Genomic DNA, 23,385 nt, shown 5'->3' with positions numbered 1-23,385 from the left:
GTTTTGAATTTAAACCCCTTACGTTGTTTCAGTGAAATACCAGCGTGCACAGTACTGGGAACCAACTTAATGACGTGACGTCGTAAATGACGTCACGTTATATTATTATTTGGCGCGCTTTTCATTCAGTATTAGGTTAAATGTCTTTTTAAAACGTTTCTTTGCATATAATAAAAAGAAAATTTGTTTAGTTTAGTGTAAGATCGAAATATATTTCACCTTGTGAACACCAAAAGTTCATATTTCACTCGTTGCGCAGCCACTCGTGAAATATACCTTTTGGTGCTCACTCGGTGAAATATATTCCGATCTTACACTGAACTAAACAAATATCCTCTATGTAAATGTTGCAGAGCAATTAAAATATTACAAATTGATTAACAAACAAAACTACTGCCAGATAGGTAAAGTACCACAAGTACAAATGCTGACACATGTGCAAATAAACAAAAAGCTTTTGAGTATATAATATTAGATTGAGTCACACTACTTATGGAGTAGTATATAAATAACACATGGGTTTGCGGGTTACAGTTAAAATATCACCCCAAGGAAAATACTGTTAGCCAAGGTGTTTGCCGAGGGAAACAGCATTTTAAGGAGGGTTGATATTTTTACTGTTACTCACAAAAGCTTGTGTGTTATTTATCTTATTTCCCGAACAGATACTGTAATCTATAATACTTTTATTTACATAAAAACACACTTGCCCAGATTTTATACTGTTAAAAAGTGCTGTTGGCCTGTAACAGTACAAATCTCTTGGTACACTTGCTTTAACAATAAGAGTAACTCCTAGTGGAAATTAATATTTACAAAAAAGTGAGGGGTAATGCTATACATTAAATATTGCAGAGAAAGCCTAGTTTTAAAAGTAAAACTACTGGCAGATATGTTAAATCACTAAAAGTATGAATGCTTTCATAAGCAAATACACAAAGCTGTTTGGTATACACTGGTTATGGAGTAGCGTAATTATATATTCAAAGCAAAGGAGCTAATGACAAACATCAGAATTACTGACATACAATGATGTGCTCTGTATATAATATATAACATCCAATCCATAGAGGAAATCAAACCAGTATTATTTTTTTTATAAATTTCAAGTTCCATTGCAAAACAAAATGGAAGAAACAAAACGAATATTATCGTGACTATTCATTACTTGATAGAATTTCAAATTTCTGTGCATAACTTATCTCATTTTAATGATAAACCTTTGTGAGTAAAGAATATTTAAATTAACTATAGCATAGTATAATACATTAATTGACACTGTTGTTTTACGATGGTTGTTCGGGAAGTTCTGGGAATTTTGTCATACTAAGATTAGCATATCACGGAACTATTCCTAAAAATTGAATAGAATCAAACAACAATAGCCGGAAATAGCAGTAACCATAGCAACACTATAACGCCGCACCGGAGCAGTCCGACTCTAAAGAAAGGTATAACGCGCTACACTTATTATACTTCGTAATTTTGATAACGTAAAAAATGCGCGAAAACGCTGGTCAGCAACGGAACGTCATGACGTCATTTCCTGAAAATATCATAACGTTATTTAAATTATCAACGGATCAACATTGTTTTAAAGTTGTTGCCCAGAGCCACTGAGTAAACAACATGACGTCGATAGGTGACGTTGAATTGCGAAGCATCGTGAAATTTTGTGTTGCGCTGGAAAAGTCTTCCACAGAAACAATGAAAATGATCAATTCTACAGGAAAATACAAGAAATGCAGTCCGGCTACAGTGTATAGATGGCATGCTCGTTTTAAAGAAGGAAGAAACTCGATCGAAGACGATCCTAGATGCGGTCGGCAGTCTGTTGTTGCATGTTCAATTAAGGACTCGGTAAAAGACATGATAAATTGCGACATAAGAACGACAGTTAGAGCTATTGCAGATGAACTTTGCGTATCAGTTTCTACTGTACACGGAATACTTAAAAAAGAGATCATGTGAAAACATTCCTGCTTTAGTGTAAAGAAAGACCCCAGATACCCTTTGTGAAACATTTCTGACACGAGAGGGCACCTGACTAGAACCACCGACCTTCCGTAAAATAGCTTGATAGATTCCTCACATACAAAGATTCCAAAGTCATGATGGGATTTCAACCACAACAGTAAAGGAAAGATGATTTGAAGTCGACGGCCTTATCCCGACTCTGCCACTATTATCTACCTCCATCAGGCTAACTGGAGAAGATATTGTAATTGTCTGACCTTAATTTATATTCTATAACTTTCAATATTATTTCCTTTTTCAGAAACATGAAAACTTCTATACAGGATGTCTGAAATAAAACAAAAAACGACTTTTAATTTAATAATGACTTCAACAAAGAAGCATTCGAAATGACGCCATGATCATGATTTGATTTGAATGCTTTTGGTTCGAGATGAGAAAGATCTTTAAACACTGCCTTTTGGGTGTTTTCGTATCCCCGATTGCAACCGAAACCATTTGAACAACTTTGGTAAAAAATCATGTAAATTTCATCACATTTAGTCAAGTAGTTACTGAGCAAATGAGATTGCACACATGTGTGTACGACAGACGGACGAATAGCCATTGGGCCAATAAGCTCATGTCTATATATCATTCATACATTTTACCTAGTATATATAGAAAATATCGAAGTCTAAGCTGTAACCGAAATCTGGGTATAAGCTGTAACAAAATCGGATAAAAATCGCTAGGTCTTTGAGATAGGGGTCGAAATGTCTTGCCCACTAGAGGTCGAAAAGTCGAAAATGTAAAAAGGGGTCTAAGTGTCATGGGGTCTTGATATCATCTCAATATTGTATGGGGTCGAGATGTCAATGGGTCTAAATGCCTTGCTTGCTATCATATCATATTCTATTATTTCAAGCACGCGCCGAGTAAAATTGCCATTGCTTCTTTAGCTAGGTGGAAATCTGAATCACATCAACCCCACAACGTCAAACAGACGAATACTGTAGGCTTCGATTTAATGGAGTATGTTCATAGATGGCAGTAATAACCTCTGATCCCCTTTAAAAACTTTATTTCGTTCTGCCATTTTTTTCTCGCTTAGGGTACAAGCATTTTTTACTCGGGGACCATTCGCATGGAATGACACTAACGTGTCACATTGAAGGTTCCACGATCACCGCCGTATGAACACACCTGTGGCTGTTTTCTTAATTCAAATTTACCATTTAATGAATAAATGTTGAACACTGCTAAAGCCGGTGCTACGGAGTATAAACAGTTTGTTGCACTTTCCAGTCGCGTTCTATACCATTTCTATAACATTGAAAGTAACATATGTTTTGCAAATAAAGGCATGTGATGTATGTTTCTTTAACGATGAAACAATGGGTGAACCCAAATAACTTAGTGAACGGAACAATTGATCATCTAAGCCGTGCAAAATAAACGACAATGAATATGGAAATTGTAACTCGTGGCCACGGCATAGTATCTCGTGACCGACCACGACTTTAGCTATCTCGTGGCCACGACCTAGTAACTCGTGTCCACGACATAGTATTTTAAACAATAGTTTCACAAATGCAAAATATTGTGATTATTGTTCTCATATAGTGATATTTAGTGGTTTTATACCTAAATTGCCGATAAGATTATTGTAAACAAATATGTAATATTGTGTTTAAATGTACAGTTAAATCTTTCATAAATAAGTAAAAAATACATAAATAGCACCTGATTAGATTTAACAATTTATTCGTAACCATTAATTGATATAACTGGCATATTTTTATTATTTATGAAATATCAGAACAATTTACCCTTAAAATCATTCGAACTCAATGCCATTCGTACCAATATTCGACCCAATATGTCTTGGATGCTTGATTTCCTCAACTTCAGTAAACGTTCATTAAATATAACTACATTACTGGGTACAAATAGAGCTCAAAGCTGCGGACAGTCAGTCTTCTCCAAATCCCTCCAGAGAAGTAGAACAAGATTAAGCAGAATTCAGCATTTAAACATGAAAATAATTGTGTTCATACGGCGGTTAGTATCAAACCTTCAATATGACAAATCAGTGTTTTATTTCAAAATAAACCACTGCATTCATTTGTTTTATAAGTTTTTTGCTTTTACAATGTGTTAACTCTTTGAAAATCGAATTTAAGAATATATAAACAAACTCAATGTTAAAACAGCATTTCACATAAAATCGGATATTTTTTGTCATTTCTTTTCCGCCTCATTTTGATATTAATAAAGAGATTCCAAACAAAACTTCGTTGGCCTGGAACATGAAATGATGTTTTCAGTTTAACTGGGAGTGTGCTGTTTTAATTTGTTGGCGTCTCTAGTCTTAGCAAATAAAGGAAAGAAATTTAATTATTAAGAGATTTTTCATTTTATTTTTGTAAACAAATATTTCAACAGAAAATTTTTCCTTTGTAATCTTACTTCAAATGCATCTAAGGTGTATTAAATCTATAAAAACAGTAAAACCTCTGAAAACCGGACCCTCTTAAAACTGCGAACGATTTTAGACGTTCGATATTTTCTCCTTATCTTCGAAAACTCCTCTAAATTTAGGATTTTTTGATTTTCGAAAACTTCAACAAAGAAGTGCCGACACTCAATTGAAAAAAAAACAAACCTGTCATCATTTTTTGTCACTTATTTATTATTGCTCAAAAGGAAATTATTTTTGTCCGATAATTATCGTGTCAATTATTGACATACATGTATTATTCATTGTAAATGCATTTTGATTGTGAGAATAAAACAGCTCTTTTTAGTCTGCTTTGTGATTATTAAATCTGAAAAAAGAGATACAATTACTTTTTAACTAGTACTGTTTGAATTAAAACTTACTTGCATAAGATTTCACTCACGCTAGATGATTTTTCGTTGATCTGACTTTTTTAATATGATGTTGTTTTCTTTGAAATTTTTAAGCAAAAGGAACTTCAAAACCACTGATATAAAGCTGGAATTACGACTGCAATTTAAACCGTGATTAAATATATATCAAGATGATATAGAACCCTGAAACGTCATTAAGAATTAAGATCTCAACAACATTGGTGTCGTTTGTCCCCGCAAAAAAATGGAATTATATTTTGTTTTTGCATATATAATTTCTCATTTTCCCGAGAAAAGAAAACCGAAAGATATAAAAAAAATAATGATCTAACGCATGTAAAAAGACACAACAAGCAGGGTCCGGTTTTTCAGAGTTTTTACTGTAGATATATTGTAACCATCCAGTTCACAACTTGCGTTTTATAGACGACTTCTTTCTTCAATGGCATTCTAGTAGTATGTTGATATGATAATGTAATGCTAATTGTAGTCGCTTGATAACTAAAAAATCTTGAGATATTCATATTTCTAGCTTTAACCGTCATTTATTCCTCATATTAAAACAATCAACATAAATACATACCAAACGAACTAGAAATGCAGGAGAAGAAAGTAATTATTTATGACATCCTTAATTTTATTCAATTACTCTAGTTTCTAATGGAGGCAGTGTGAGTAGATAAAACATAAACGATAGAAGATAGCAAAACCTTTTATTTCTGGTTCTCATATATATTTGGTTCATATATACATTTTAGATACATTATCATGAGTCTAAATGATAACAAGCACATAATGAAGTTCCTCATAGCAGTAAAACATTTTTTTTAAAACTTGATAGATTGATATCTAAGCTCATTTATGATGTTATAAAATAGTTTTATCTTCCGCTAAAATGCGATTTCGAGTTTTCTTCATTTGATATTTCCAATATCAAAAATCTAAGGATATAAATGCTTGTTTCAATATTCCTAAACAAGAGCTGTCGGTAGGACAGCAACGATCGACTATTCTTAGTGCTTGATAGTAAAAAAAATGCTTGATACAGTTACCTCCTCCTGTTTACAGGTTGGGGTCATGATGGTGAACAAGTGTGCAAAGTTTCAAAGCCATATGTCAATGGACTTTGAAAATATTTGAACTATTACAAAAACTTTAACGTAAATTCTAAGTCGAAAAAGGGGCTTAATTCTGTCAAAATGCTTGATAGAGTTACCTCCTACTGTTTACAGATTGGGGTCATGATGTTGAACAAGTGTGCAAAGTTTCAAAGCCATATGTCAATGGACTTTGAAAATATTTGAACTATTACAAAAACTTTAATGTAAATTATAAGTCAATAAAGGGGCATAATTCTGTCAAAATGCTTGATGCAGTCACTTCTTCCTATCAATAGGTTAGGGGCATGATGGTGAACAACTGTGCAAAGTTTCAAAGCCCTATGCCAATTGACTATGAAAATATTTGAGGTGGTACGCAAACTTAAACGTAAATTGTAAGTCTAAAAAGGGGCATAATTCTCTCAAAATGCTTGACACAGTTACATCCTCCTGTTTACACGTTGCGGTCATGATGGTGAACAAGTGTGCAAAGTTTCAAAGCCATATGTCAATGAACTTTAAAAATTCTGAGGTGGTACACAAATTTTAACATAAATTTTAAGTCAAAAAGAGGCATAATTCTGTCAAAATACCTGATAGAGTAACCTCATCCTGTCTACAGGTTGGGGTCATGATGGTGAACAAGTGTGCAAAGTTTCAAAGCCATATGTCAATGGACTTTGAAAATATTTGAACTATTACAAAAACTTTAACGTAAATTCTAAGTCGAAAAAGGGGCATAATTCTGTCAAAATGCTTGATAGAGTTACCTCCTCCTGTCTACAGGTTGGGGTCATGATGGTGAACAAGTGTGCAAAGTTTCAAAGCCATATGTCAATGGACTTTGAAAATATTTGAACTATTACAAAAACTTTAACGTAAATTCTAAGTCGAAAAAGGGGCATAATTCTGTCAAAATGCTTGATAGAGTTACCTCCTCCTGTCTACAGGTTGGGGTCATGATGGTGAACAAGTGTGCAAAGTTTCAAAGCCATATGTCAATGGACTTTGAAAATATTTGAACTATTACAAAAACTTTAACATACCACGACTTTAGCTATCTCGTGGCCACGACCTAGTAACTCGTGTCCACGACATAGTATTTTAAACAATAGTTTCACAAATGCAAAATATTGTGATTATTGTTCTCCTATAGTGATATTTAGTGGTTTTATACCTAAATTGCCGATAAGATTATTGTAAACAAATATGTAATATTGTGTTTAAATGTACAGTTAAATCTTTCATAAATAAGTAAAAAATACATAAATAGCACCTGATTAGATTTAACAATTTCTAAAATTTCTCTCAAGTTCGATATTTTCTCCTTATCTTCGAAAACTCCTCTAAATTTAGGATTTTTTGATTTTCGAAAACTTCAACAAAGAAGTGCCGACACTCAATTGAAAAAAAAACAAACCTGTCATCATTTTTTGTCACTTATTTATTATTGCTCAAAAGGAAATTATTTTTGTCCGATAATTATCGTGTCAATTATTGACATACATGTATTATTCATTGTAAATGCATTTTGATTGTGAGAATAAAACAGCTCTTTTTAGTCTGCTTTGTGATTATTAAATCTGAAAAAAGAGATACAATTACTTTTTAACTAGTACTGTTTGAATTAAAACTTACTTGCATAAGATTTCACTCACGCTAGATGATTTTTCGTTGATCTGACTTTTTTAATATGATGTTGTTTTCTTTGAAATTTTTAAGCAAAAGGAACTTCAAAACCACTGATATAAAGCTGGAATTACGACTGCAATTTAAACCGTGATTAAATATATATCAAGATGATATAGAACCCTGAAACGTCATTAAGAATTAAGATCTCAACAACATTGGTGTCGTTTGTCCCCGCAAAAAAATGGAATTATATTTTGTTTTTGCATATATAATTTCTCATTTTCCCGAGAAAAGAAAACCGAAAGATATAAAAAAAAATAATGATCTAACGCATGTAAAAAGACACAACAAGCAGGGTCCGGTTTTTCAGAGTTTTTACTGTAGATATATTGTAACCATCCAGTTCACAACTTGCGTTTTATAGACGACTTCTTTCTTCAATGGCATTCTAGTAGTATGTTGATATGATAATGTAATGCTAATTGTAGTCGCTTGATAACTAAAAAATCTTGAGATATTCATATTTCTAGCTTTAACCGTCATTTATTCCTCATATTAAAACAATCAACATAAATACATACCAAACGAACTAGAAATGCAGGAGAAAGAAAGTAATTATTTATGACATCCTTAATTTTATTCAATTACTCTAGTTTCTAATGGAGGCAGTGTGAGTAGATAAAACATAAACGATAGAAGAATAGCAAAACCTTTTATTTCTGGTTCTCATATATATTTGGTTCATATATACATTTTAGATACATTATCATGAGTCTAAATGATAAACAAGCACATAATGAAGTTCCTCATAGCAGTAAAACATTTTTTTTAAAACTTGATAGATTGATATCTAAGCTCATTTATGATGTTATAAAATATTTTATCTTCCGCTAAAATGCGATTTCGAGTTTTTCTTCATTTGATATTTTCCAATATCAAAAATCTAAGGATATAAATGCTTGTTTCAATATTCCTAAACAAGAGCTGTCGGTAGGACAGCAACGCTCGACTATTCTTAGTGCTTGATAGTAAAAAAAAATGCTTGATAACAGTTACCTCCTCCTGTTTACAGGTTTGGGGTCATGATGGTGAACAAGTGGTGCAAAGTTTCAAAAGCCATATGTCAATGGACTTTGAAAATATTTGAACTATTACAAAAACTTTAACGTAAATTTCTAAGTCGAAAAAAATGGGGCTTAATTCTGTCAAAATGCTTGATAGAGTTACCTCCTACTGTTTACAGATTGGGGTCATGATGTTGAACAAGTGTGCAAAGTTCAAAGCCATATGTCAATGGACTTTGAAAATATTTGAACTATTACAAAAAACTTTAACGTAAATTCTAAGTCGAAAAAAGGGGCATAATTCTGTCAAAAATGCTTGATAGAGTTACCTCCTCCTGTCTACAGGTTGGGGGTCATGATGGTGAACAAGTGTGCAAAGTTTTAAAAGCCATATGTCAATGTACTTTGAAAATATTTGAACTATTACAAAAACTTTAACGTAAATTTCTAAGTCGAAAAAGGGGCATAATTCTGTCAAAATGCTTGATAGAGTTACATCCTCCTGTCTACAGGTTGGGGTCATGATGGTGAACAAGTGTGCAAAGTTTCAAAGCCATATGTCAATGGACTTTGAAAATATTTGAACTATTACAAAAACTTTAACGTAAATTCTAAGTCGAAAAAGAGGCATAATTCTGTCAAAAATGCTTGATAGAGTTACCTCCTCCTGTCTACAGGTTGGGGTCATGATGGTGAACAAGTGTGCAAAGTTTCAAAGCCATATGTCAATGGACTTTGAAAATATTTGAACTATTACAAAAACTTTAACGTAAATTCTAAGTCGAAAAAGGGGCATAATTCTGTCCAAAATGCTTGATAGATTTACCCCCTCATGTCTACAGGTTGGGGTCATGATGGTGAACAAGTGTGCAAAGTTTTTCAAAGCCATATGTCAAATGGACTTTGAAAAATATTGAACTATTACAAAAACTTTAACGTAAATTTCTAAGTCGAAAAAGGGGCATAATTCTGTCAAAATGCTTGATAGAGTTTACCTCCTCCTGTCTACAGGTTGGGGTCATGATGGTGAACAAGTGTGCAAAGTTTCAAAGCCATATGTCAATGGACTTTGAAAATATTTGAACTATTACAAAAACTTTAACATAAGTGGTTACGCCGACGCCGACGCCGACGCTCGGGTGACTGCAATAGCTCTACTTATTCTTATCGAATAGTCGAGCTAAAAAGTAATACACACTACACTTGTCTTACGCATGGAACATGTTTTAATGTTATTCATTTAAAAATGCTCTCCATTTAAAAGTCACCTTTTTGAAAGAAAGTCTTAAAACATAAACAAAAAACATATGCCGCTTAACAATAACCTATGTAAATAAACCATTCAATATGGCTACGGTAATAAACTAACTACTGCTTGAAGCAAATGCAAATTGTAAATTCAATTGCACAATTGATGCTTTACTACTTTTTTCCGAAATACATGTCCAATAAGTAAAACTTATGATGCTGATAAAAATAATTATAACAATATTATCAAACTTCTCCAATACATGTTTGATACTAAATAACAGGCAACTGTCGTTAACTCATGACAAACTATAACCATTGAATTATTATTAACAAATGTTACAACAAATGGCAACAAATTTTACAAATGTACCCGTCACACACACTTGATCCTATTGTGGTGAATATGTAGTCACTGTACATGGTGACTAATTAATCAATACATACATACATTTGTTTCATGTGACTTTTGACCTTTGCCTGTGACCATGGCCTTTGCTTCGGGGGCCTTATATTTTGGCGTAACACTAAGCCTCACAAAGGTAATCTTTTATGCCTGGTAATATTAAATGCTTTTTTCTACGATCTTTTAGTTTGACCATAACCTATGACCTGGATATCATATATGAGCGGATAGATGAATATTCTAAGAATATGCTTTTATGTGGCCATTCCTTTTATTCTTTTCAGCAATGTAAAACCTTATTTAGCCGTTTAATACTCTGACAAAATAAGTCGCATAAAAATCTTCTATTACCTGTTGTGTCTCATTCCCAAATGCCAGCACAGAAGGCCAATGCAAAGGCGAAGAACAAAGGAAGCTTTTCAATAAACATAACATTGGTACACCAATATCAAGCAGACATATCATATCTATAAAATGATTCTATATTATAATATCGTTAAATACATTCTGATTATACAGAATCGTTAAGTTATCTTTTAACAAACATAAAAGAGTAAACAATAAGATGATCAAAAACAAAATTCAAGTATCGTGTAAAAATCAAACGTTTTCAATGAAATAAATGATTTGTAATCAATAATTTTCCACGACATCGTTTAGAGATGGGATAATCGACAAAATGATTTTGGACAAAATTATTTCGAATCAATATAACAAACGCACAGACTGAACCGATAAAAATACCCAGACCCTAGTATAGATGTACATAATTGTGTTAAAAGGCTACCTAAAAGTCTTTTTATTCTATATTTCATTTCTTTTCCAACGGAAACAAACCATATTGTGGTGAACATGTAGTCTCAGTACATCATGAATAAATAATCAATACATACATAAATTTGTTTTATCTGACTTTTGACCTCTGCCTGTGACTAAGGCATTTGCTACAAGGGCTTATTGTTTGGCGTAACACTTGGTCTCATAAAGGTAATATTTTATGCCTGGTTATATTTAATTCCTTTTTCTACGATCTCTTAGTTTGACCTTAACATATAACCTGGATATCACACATGAACAGATAGATCAATATTCTAACAATATGCTTTTAGGTGGTCATTTCTATTATTCTTTTTAGCAATGTAAAACCTTTATTAGCCGTATAATACTCTGACGTAACGAGTCGCATAAAAATATTCTATTACCTGTTGTGTCACATTGCCAAATGTCAGCACGGAAGGCCAATGCAAGGCGAAGAAAAACGGAAGCTTTTCAATAAACATAACATTGGTAAATCAAAATCAAGCAGACATATCATATCTATAAAATGATTCTATATAATAATATCGTTAAATACATTCTGATTATGCAGAATCGTTAAAAAACATAAAAGAGCAGACAATAAGATGCTCAAAAACAAAATTCAAGTATCATGTAAAATCAAACGTATCCAGTGAAATAAATGACTTGTAATCAATAATTGTCCACAACATCGTTTAGAGACGGGATAATCGACAAAGTGATCTTGGACAAAATTATTTTGAATTAATATAACAAACGCACAGACTGAACCGATAAAGATACCAAGACCCTAGTATAGATACATGTAATTGTGTAAAAAAACTATCTAAAATCTCTGATTCCATATTTCATTTCTTTTCCAACGGAATCCAATCATATTGTGGTGAATATGTTGTCTCAGTACATGATGAAATAAATAATCAATACATACATAAATTTGTTTTATCTGACTTTTGACCTCTGCCTGTGACTAAGGCATTTGCTACAAGGGCTTATTGTTTGGCGTAACACTTGGTCTCATAAAGGAAATATTTTATGCCTGGTTATATTAAATGTTGTTTTTTTTCTACGATCTCTTAGTTTGACCTTAACATATGACCTTGATATCACATATGAACAGATAGATCAATATTCTAACAATATGTTTTTATGTGGTCATTCATATTATTCTTTCTAGCAATGTAAAACCTTTATTAGCCGTATAATACTCTGACAAAACGAGTCGCATAAAAATCAACTATTACCTGTTGTGCCTCATTGCCAAATGTCAGCACTAAAGGCCAGTGCAAAGGCTAAAAACAAAGGAAGCTTATCAATAACATAAAATTGGTAAATCAATATAAAGCAGACATATCATATATATAAAATGATTCTATATAATAATATCGTTAAATACATTCTGATTATGCAGAATCGTTAAGTTATCTTTTAACAAACATAAAAGAGTAAACAATAAGATGCTCAAAAACAAAATTCAAGTATCGTGTAAAATCAAACGTATCCAGGGAAATAAATGACTTGTAATCAATAATTGTCCACAACATCGTTTAGAGATGGGATCATCGACAAAATGATTTTGGACAAAATTATTTTGAATGAATATAACAAACGCACAGACTGAACCGACTGAACCCCACCCTAGTTTAGATAATTGTGTTAAAAGGCTACGTAAAATCTCTTTGAGTCCATATTTTTTTCTTTTCCAATGGAATCCAATCATATTGTGGTGAACATGTAGTCTCAGTACATCATGAATAATTAATCAATACATACATACATTTGTTTTATCTGCCTATGACTATGCCTTTTGCTACAAGGGCTTATTGTTTGGCGTAACACTTGGTCTCATAAAGTTTATATTTTATGCTTTGTTTCATTAAATGCTTTTTCTACGATCTCTTAGTTTGACCTGAACCTATGGACTGGATATCACATATGAACAGATAGATCAATATTCTAACAATATGCTTTTAGATGGCTATTCCTATATATCTTTTTAGCAATGTAAAAACCTTATTAGCCGTATAATACTCTGACAGAATGAGTCGCATTAAAAATCAACTATTACCTGTTGTGCCTCATTGCCAAATGTCAGCACGGAAGGCCAGTGCAAAGGCGAAGAACAATGGAAGCTTTTCAATAAGCATAGCATTGGTAAATCAATATCAAGCAGACATATCATATCTATAAAATGATTCTATATTATAATATCCTTAAATACATTCTGATTATGCAGAATCGTTCAGTTATATTTTAACAAACGTAAAAGACTAAACAATAAGATGCTCAAAAACAAAATTCAAGTATCGTGTAAAAAGCAAACGTATCCAGTGAAATAAATGACTTGTAATCAATAATTTTTAGATTTTTTTAATTGTTTTTTTTTCTACGGTCTATTAGTTTGACCTCAATCTATGACCTGAATATCACACATGAACGGATAGATGAATATTCTAACAATATGCTTTTAGGTGGAAGACCTGAAAATCACACATGAACGGATAGATGAATATTCTAACAATATGCTTTTATGTGGTCATTCATATTATTCTTTTTAGCAATGTAATACCTTAATTAGCCGTAAAATACTCTGACAGAATAAGTAGCATAAAAAATATACTGTTATCTGCCAAATGTCAGCACAGAAGGCCAGTGCAAATTAAGCTTATCAATAAACATAACATTGGTTTTTGTTTGTTTGTTTGTTACATTTTTACGCCTTTTCCCAACAGTATTTCAGTCAAATAGGCGGGTAGTTTCCTAACCATCGTTCCTGGAGAGTAACACCAGTACTAGACTACCTTCTTTCGTGCTGAACTATCAAAGCATATCCCGGGGATCGAACCCACGCCAGAGAGGTAACTTGATTAGAAGTCATCGACTCTAACCCCTCGACCACGGAGGCTGTTCATAACATTGGTAAATCAATATAAAGCAGACATATCTATAAAATAATTCTATATAATAATATCGTTAAGTACATTCTGATAAAGCAGAATCGTTCACATATAAAAAAGAAAACAATAAGATGCTAAAAAAAGAAAATTCATTTAGTATCGTGTAAAAATCAAACGTGTCTAGTGGAATAAATTACGTTTTACAAACAAATTTCATGACATGGTTTAGAGATGTGTTAATCAACTGTAGAATTACAAACAATTAAAGATAAACAAAAAGTTTCCCTAATATAATTAATTGTGTTAAAACAGTACTTTAAGTTACAATTCAGTTCATCTTCAACGCAAAATGACTCATTTAACTGGAAAACAATTATCTGTTACCACATATCGGTCTGAAGCTGTTTATTACAATGAGCTAGTACAATACAGCTGATCATATTCTTCTTAACAATACTGTGGCATATTACTATAAGATACAGTTGTTTATTTAGAGGTTAATGCACGGCCGAGTAGGGCCGGAAGGTTATAATCGGTCCCGCAAAATGATTAATAACCCCTTAAAGCATTATACAGTTCAGGGCTGATTATCACCTTCCGACCTGTCGTCTGACGTATATAGATATCCGCGTATCTCTTCTGTGTATCAATAGACTTGTTATTATATATAAATATTTATCTATTATATATTTATATATAGAAACAAGTCTATTGATACACAGAAGAGATACACGGAGGTGATAATCGGCCTGCAAATTAAATAATGGCCCCGAGGGCTTCAGTCCTAGTGCATGATCCATTTCAGGACCGATTACCACTTTACAGCAAGACGTTTTGATGACGTAAAATGTGACGTCATTGTTCAATTTTTTTCTAGTGCTCGTATCGCGTTCAGCGGCTGAAAATTATTATGAGTTTTTTTTCGGCATCAGTTCGCAAACTCATAATCAGTCATGTGACACTCATAGTGAGTTGAATATAGTAACAAGTGTTTTAAATGATTCAAAATCATAGTAACATTACAGTCTTCTTATTTTATCCAAAATCTCATATTTTAAGGACCTTGTCCAAACATGCATTTTCTTTAGAACCGAATAAATATGAAATAATATATTTCTTAATCTTTAGTCTTATAGTTGCATGTTCTGTGAATGCCAGGTTTCGCAGCAGCAAGTGTTAAATGTTTTGTTGCAACTCGTATCTTCTCAGTGGTGTTATAATGTCAGGTCCTTTGTGATCACTGACTCCATAAATTTAAGCAGTTATCATTGTTATTTTATGCAAAACGCAAAATGCAGTCTATTAAATAGTGTTGTATGTACAGATTCAAGAACTTAATTTGTTATCATTTGCTCGTTAAATAGTTATATAGCAGTAAATATTGATTAGGTTGCTATACAACAAACTGCTACTGTCTATCCGAGAAAATCAATGGTTGCGTGTGTTTCTTTGCCCGTTTTCATTTCTTTAGCTGCAACAACGATTTCTGTACAGCTAAATGAAAGTGCTACTTCAATTTTTCGATCAAGTTCACCGGAATCACTCAAATCTACAATCACCTTACCAACAAAATGGCAGTCTTTGTCCGTATATTCCGGGTTTGATTTCTCAGAAGCAAAAACTGATATGTTTAAATGTTTTTGTGTCTTGTACAAAGGAGTATAAACTCTCCAAACCTGTGTCTCACCAACATTGACTTCTTGGTCTTTCTCAACATGCTTGTCAAATATACCTTGACATTTGTCGCCAGCATCTGTTTGCATGCGTTTGCTCTCTGGGTGTTTTCCCTTAAAAAAATTTACGGTCGTTCGCACGCCATATGTATACTTCAAGACACGTTTTGATATAATTGTCGGTATGAAGCCAAATATAATAGCTCCTTTCATAACGCTGTATGAGGTTTCTTCCGGGACAACAATCTCAATTTCAGGAAAATTGGTTTTCACGGCGTCTTGGAGCATAATGGACTCTGAATATCCACCAACCATGAGAATTGCTGCGACTTTTTTACTTTCTAGTATTGTTGTAACAAATGGTATGATACTGTTTATAGAATTGGTGAAGAATGACCTCATCATATTTGCAGAAATTGCCATTTTGTTGCCGCTTTTTATCTCAATATCTTTTGCATAGTGTGTTTCGGAAATAGATTTCGCCAAATCTTTGTGTGTTTTATCTTTGAATGTTTCCATAAGAGATAAAGGGATGGTCATTTTGGTTGCCCGAATGCTTGATGGTGTAATTGATTTCTTTTTCACTTCAAAATCTCTCCATAATTCGAGATAATCTTCCATGTTTTCATTCTTGAATCTATGAAATATCTGCGAACCTATCAATTCAAGGAGTACAGTTTCAAATTCTTTGTCAACCGCTGTGCCGCCCCAATCTCCCCCACAGGCAGCATGTACTTCTTTCATATTACCATTCTCACCGACTTTGTGAATTGTAATATCAATTGTTCCACCTACAATGACACACATAAATATATAATGATACTATGGGGACTCTGTTAAAATTATGTTTATAACAAGACGTGAGATAACTTATAGAATGTGACAAATTAACAAATTAACTAAAAAGGGTTAGTTTGTATCCACGATAGCATTTTTATTATTGATTCGATACAAACGATACGTGTGCACTAATCAAACCACTCGTAGGTCAATATTATGTTGTTTTTGTTGTTTTGTTTGTTTTTTTTTGTTTTTTTTTTGTTTTTTTTTTGGGGGGGGGTCAGTTTTAGGCAACCGTATATCAGAATGAACGAGTGAGTGACGACACTTGAACATTTTAACGCCCCAGAATATGTATATTTTGCCTTGTCTGTATGATAGCAGTTCTATTTTATATAGCTTGAAATTAACTTCCAAAGAACGTGTCTTATCAGTAGATCGTGCTCAAGTGAATACCTAACATATTCCCTAAATGCATAGCACCGTTATATTCCAGGATAGCAATTGTTTTGTGGTCATAATTATAATCATTTCACATAATTATTTTACGGGAAGATACTTTAAAAAGCCTGCTTCCTTTATGTTTGTCAGAATTGCGGGCTCCATATAAATGGGCATATTTTTTTTCTTTTTTCTACACGATATCACCTTGGTCGTTTTATTATTTAAACCAAACTTGCAAAGTAGTTGAATCAATAGGGGGCCTTGGTTCATTTAATAAACGCGTCTGATCCCTTTAAATATTTCGATAAACTGCAAACTGCCTACCTATTACACTTAAAGAGTCCGAGTCCGATATAACAAAGGTGCTATAGGTCGATTGTTATCCACCTATATAGATACATTTGATATATGATGTTACTACAACAATAATGCTGAAAGAATATGAATCTTTATATTTATATAAGGTATAATTAGTAAAATTATGTTGGTCCCGTGATATCATGGTAGTCTCAAAAAGGTTGTAAAATACAATATTTTGATTTTTAACACACATGACTGAATATTACACGAAAACGGAATAAAATGATACGCTGTTATATTTAGTAAGTAAGTAAGGTTAAGGTAAGGTAAGGTAAGGTTATGCAATGATTTCTGCATTTTACATACGCCTAGGAATAAACATTTTTTAGTTTTGCAGCAGATAGTCCTATATAGCTTTGACAAACACGCCGACATGAATAATTCCTTGAGTTGGGGAGCATTCTGTAAGGATTTTTCTATGGATATTTCATAAAGAAAATCAACAAATAATGTGTTTGTATCAAATACAACAACTACCATGCCGCGGAAAAGGAATGCAAGCGCATAACTATTTATGCACGTGCTGTTCCGTATGAATCAATTTTAATGCGAATATATATTTTCTGATATTCAATCAATATGTAAGTGTGTACAATACTAAATAATAATTGTGTCAGTATCTCGCAAAATATCATATTTCATATGATCACCAATAAGAATTGTTTGAACTGTAAATTACATAATATGCATCTCACGTGTCGTAGTAAATGTACTTCTTGATTTCATACGAGAAAAATTGCCCAGAACTGTTCTCCCTGTAAAGTTTTGTTTCATTAAAATGACTGAGAAAAGGTGTTAAATATATGTAAAAATAGGCATATCTAAACATCTTTAAGGTTCACAACTAAAATAGGTCTCTCTGGTTTGCTCAATAAGGACAATATCGTATTTGTAATCAAGGGGTCATTGGATCGATCCTTGGTTGAGGCAAAATATCTCTGTGACAATTGATATCTTATTCAAAATAGTGTGGGTTAAGTAGTCGGTCCAATGAGGATTACTTGTAATTTATTAAGGAAGATGACTTGGCAGTCTAAATATGACCAAAACTGTGTTAAAATCGAAGTATAAAAAGGAAAAACAAACAGAGAAACAAAACTTCTAAAAATGCCCAAGGCCTACAATGCTGATAGTTGGCATGTTGTTTCATTTTATATGTGAAATGATAGACATAGAGTCAGAAATAGCATCAATTGTATACAGACTCATAAAAGAGATATCTTTGACAGAAACAAGAAAATATACAGGCTTGATGATTGACTAGGAGCATAAACAAAATGATCACAGTTTGTACACTTCCATTGAATAAAAATTGTACTAGAGTTTCCAATTTATTCTAACCATTACTTATTAGAATTTTAAAATTTTAATGTTTGATTTAAAACTGCGTTCGTTACATTCGCACTTGCATATGAGTACTTTTTGGTGCATATTTTTATTTAATATCGATTGATTTTGACTTGACTGACTCGGACTTTGCAATTTCGCATATGACATCAAACGTTGACCATTTGAAATGAATATGACTCAGTAACCTCTTCTGTACCAAATGCATAAAAACATTGTCTAGCAAACTTAGACAACCGTGACCCTATTGTTTCTAATACCTCCTGCATCTATGATCATGTATCTTGTTCCTTCTTCCAAGCAAGAAATATCTTTGTCTCTTGTTTCTTTGTTCCCTGCTGATATATTTTGATGGCGACAATATATCGACGCTGACTCCGGTTCTAAAGCTAAAGTTAATCTTCTGCTCTCTATTCCTGCCTGGAAGATTAAAAATATTGTAATTGCAATTGCATTTTGCAACCAGTCAATATCAAGGCTTAATTAAAGTCTACAGATAAAATTCTGTGTTATAAACATACAATTATCGCTATTCAAAAATGCAAATAATACAGGTACGAACGGATACAATTCCTTCAAAAAGTTAACAAGTACAATGGTTTCCTGCGGGGAATATTTTTAATGATATTAAAATATTTCATTTAACTATTTCAACATTTTTTTTGTGGGGGGGGGGATAAATAATCGTTTGTATCAGGAATATAGATCAATAAAGGAGAAGGTCTTCGGAAACTGGTGACCGTTGATGACCGGAGAAGGTCGAAAATAAAACAATTATTTCTTTTTTAAGAAAATGATTAAATAGGCCTACCATTTTATGAATAATTCCGAGCAAAATAAATAAATAAAACAAATAAGGTAAACACACAAGTTTACGCAGAAAATATCTCTATTTATTATGGCAGGTGCCACTACGAATATTTTAATTTTGTAGATTTTCAGTATAAACAATTTATTGTTTGTAAAATTTTGAGATACATAATAAAGAAACATAGATAATTTTCAAACACATCATTCAAGTTTTTCCACCTTAAACGGTAACATAATTATAGAAAATTAGAAATGTCACGTAATAATTTTTGTTCTTAATTAGGTGTAATTCTGACTAATTCCCTAGAGGACTATCCGTAACGTACCGGCAAACGGTATTTAGCCAGGTTATCGAAAAGGTCAATTAACCAATCATGTACGGTTTACAGATCACATGCTCCTCCATGTACCGAAAACAGGTCACGTGCTCCTCCATGCCTCAAAAGTTAAACGCGTACCAATAATGGGTAGGTATTCAAATCGTTTCAATTTTTTACGAGAGATTTACGAACCGGAGAATCTCGAACAAAGTTCGCTGGGATCCGTAAAAGTACATATAAATATTACAATCAAAACGACAACAACATTTCCGCATTTAATCGTTCGAAATTACAGGTATATGTATACATACAAGAAATAAAATTAATAAGTAATACACAGTTAAATAAATGATAAATTTATAATATTTTGTGTTTATACGTAATGAAACCAGAAATGCGAGAATATAACAATACATTCAGTCATTTAAAAACAACACTACATCAAGGTAATATAAGCATGTTTAGACGCACACTGTAGAAGTATTATATTAGGTATTTTGAGCAAACAGAGAAAGTAAAAACATTACATTGATGGTTCAAAAAATGAACTGCCTACATGTAAATAAATCACTTGATTATTGTCATTTTTATCAGAAAACAATCTTACCTCATCGTGTCAATTACAAATAAATTATATTAAATACAAACAGGTATACATCCATCAGTCAGATTATTTACACATTGAAACTTTATTATATTGCTTCGATATCAATGTCTTACGCAAAATGTAGGTTAAATATGTTTAACTAGGTCACAAAATATATGAAATGTTCCGTGAAATGAATAAATGAAAAAACAAGATTGCATTTGTAAAAAATGCTATGCCACCGCATAAATACAACACTAAAATAGTAATGTAGGAACAATTTTTTTTTGTTTTGACCCAAGGGCTTTAATTTGAATAATCTTGCTAAAGTTTAACTACACAATGTTTACTGCAAAATGTCTCACCTCTAGCCTTTGTCAATTCGAGAAGGTGATTTTTTAAAGTTTTTAGTATATACATGTAAAGAAAACCTATGACCCCGGGGCAGGGCTAGTTTTGACACTATAGGCAAAATTTGAACAACTTTGGTAGAGTACCTATAGATGATATCATATACCAAATATCAAAGCTCTAAGCCTTGTAACTTCAGACAATAAGATTTTTTAATTTTTTACTATATGTACATAGTAAAAATCAATGACCCCTGGGGGTGGGGCCAATTTTGACCCATAAAAAAATATTAATATATGTAAATATGCAATATATTAAGACCACCTAAATCTTTTCTAAAACACGAATGTATAGAAAACGGTAACATATGGTATAGAAGTGATATAGAAGCTTAATCCGTTACTTCATGAGCATTTTGTGAAAAATGGCTGTTTTCATTGAAAAGTCTCCCGTTACAAGTTCAAATTGCTATAAAACTATAAAAACTGCTTCAATACTGATCAAACTTGTCACAAATATTGACTTTGCCATTGCCTTTGTAACAACAAGCCCTGGCTTAAATGTCCTGTTACCATGGCAACGAGGGGACATTTCAAAATTGCTTTTTTCCATCAAAATTGATTTCAAAATGCTGCAACTTCTCAATGGATTGAGATAGAGTCAAATGCTTGTCAGCGTTCGTTACACGTTACCTTATGATCGATCTGGGGTCATTTTTAGCCTCTTACAAGTCCAAAATTTTCTTGGTGATGAGGGGGACTACCGTCCCTTCAAACCCCCCAAACAGAAAGGGGCACATCTTCCTTCTGGCAACCCCCTGATGTATCTTTTGGTTGGGGGGCGCCGAAAAAGTGGTCACTTTTTTAAACAACATTTCTCAAACAAAAACAAGTGTTGAGAGCCTAATTAAGGCATTTTCACCATTTGAGACAACAATAAAAGGGGAGTGAAAAAGGCGTTAAAAGGCGTGTCTATCGGGTAATGGGTTAATAGAAGCAAAATAACTCATAAATTAGCCAATTTTTAGAGGTAATCCAGTAAACAACCTAAGAACGAGATTGTTCAAAATTTTAATTTCTAAAGTGATTTGAGGTATCACTCCGAAATTATCTGCAGAGAAGCAAAAAAATGAAAAAGGTGCTTGCAAACGTGTTTATTTAAATCACGTTTTCAAAATTGGAGGGAATATTTTGCTGTTTTGTTTGTTTGTTTGTTTGTTTGTTTGTTTGTTTGTTTGTTTGTAAGCTTGTTCGTTTGTTTATGAGATGGATTTGAAATTACGCCGATTCTGCAGATGTGAATACCGAAGTTTTCAGCCTTACTTGTGAATAATGACCTTCAATCCGTGTATTCTTTTGGCAGCAGACGGCGTCGAACCACTGACATTCCTGAAACTATCTCTTTAGCTTCTTCACATGAAAAATCTAAAGTCCTTCACGGGATTTAAGCCCACTGGAGTAAGGGACTAGAGATTTGAAGTCGGCAACCATTCAGGCCCCAGTAAAGGTATGTAATTTCTGCATAACGTCTGGTTATTTCCCCTGAGATTTTGTCAAGGAAGTTTTAGTAACGATCCTCTCGTAAGCGATGGCGTAGGCATCGACGTCGGCTTAGGTTGACTTTTCCGTTAAGGCCCATTCACTCAGAAAGTATAAAAGATATTCACCTCAAACTTAAGGTATTAGGACCCTAATGGGCACTATCAGGAACTAAAGAATTGACATCATAGGTCAGATGTATACCTTTAAGTACACCTGTATGCAAAATTTAAACAAAGTTTACCGTACGGAAATCAAGTTATGGCCACTTTTCTGAACTCAAGCTAGGATGTTATGAGGGCCCTTTTTTAGAAATGAGGAAACTTTAAATAATCTGCAATAACATTCTCATGAAAAATGTTTTCCCATGAATTTTTGGTAAGAAACAAATAGTACCATTCAGCTAACAATCCACATAAGCAAAATTATGGTTTCTACTTAAAATTTATGAATTCTGTATAAAAATGTTACCCTACCCCACCCATTTTTACCACATGTCTGATCATTTTTCTACTTAGGGAGCCTAATTCAAAAAATTCTTAAAATTTACCCAAATGAGTGCCTGTTTTTAAAGTTTCCCTAAATTTTTAAAAAAATATATTGGTTGATCTTGTAAAATATGAAATACTTTTACCGTCTAGTTTTGATTATATTACACTTTGAAAATATCAGGTACCATATTTATTACTAGATTTAGCATAATTTAGCCAATAAATACCTATATAAATTAAAAATTCAAAATTAAACACCTTTTTCTTTCCATATGGGACATGAGAGATACATAAATAATGTTAAAAGATAAAAGAAAGAAAAAAAAAGTTGACCCTTCTGGGGATTGAACCCATGGCCCTCATTTTCAATGTAGTTAACAGTAGTACAGTCCCTGGGGACCTTTTGTGTGCAAAAAAGGTCCATGGATAAATGTTATACCAATGTAAAGCTAAATATTTGAAGTTTACAAAAAATTTGGGTAGACATGTCAAATCATGGTACGTTTTGAGAAATCCAAGATGGCCGCCAAATTATTGAAAAATGGCTAATACGCAATTTATATGATAAAATTAGTTCTTTTTTGTATTTATTTTGGTACAGGTGATGTTAAAACTTCACATCCTATTTGAAACAATATGAAAAAGGGTCCTTTTCCATTTTCTTATACATATACTCTTGTTTTCATAGAGAAATTTTGCTAAAAAGC

General features: G+C 32.7%; 1 protein-coding gene across 2 annotated transcripts; it reads right to left on the bottom strand.

Moving 5' to 3' along the window:
* Window positions 1-9,605: 9,605 nt before the first annotated feature.
* On the bottom strand, window positions 9,606-22,292 carry LOC132714423 (heat shock 70 kDa protein 12A-like). 2 transcript variants are annotated; one of them, XR_009623555.1, is made up of 3 exons: window positions 18,843-21,874; window positions 13,150-16,442; window positions 9,606-12,325 (listed from the first exon to the last, which is right to left on the bottom strand). XR_009623555.1 is itself a non-coding variant. In XM_060697311.1 (3 exons), exons 2-3 carry the CDS (start codon window positions 18,859-18,861, stop codon window positions 15,394-15,396), a joined length of 1,068 nt encoding a protein of 355 aa, XP_060553294.1. In that variant the 5' UTR covers window positions 18,862-19,002; window positions 21,972-22,292; the 3' UTR covers window positions 9,606-15,393. The 2 variants fall into 2 exon arrangements, 1 of the variants encoding a protein (XP_060553294.1); XM_060697311.1 differs by adding an exon at window positions 21,972-22,292 and having other exon boundaries at window positions 9,606-16,442; window positions 18,843-19,002.
* Window positions 22,293-23,385: the final 1,093 nt, after the last annotated feature.

This window comes from Ruditapes philippinarum, unplaced genomic scaffold (genome assembly GCF_026571515.1).
Source record: "Ruditapes philippinarum isolate M1 unplaced genomic scaffold, ASM2657151v2 ctg5779_1_1_1_1, whole genome shotgun sequence".
In the NCBI taxonomy this organism is placed as follows: domain Eukaryota; kingdom Metazoa; phylum Mollusca; class Bivalvia; order Venerida; family Veneridae; genus Ruditapes; species Ruditapes philippinarum.
Note: the sequence above shows the minus strand (reverse complement) of the source record. Positions and strands in the feature narration are given on the sequence as shown.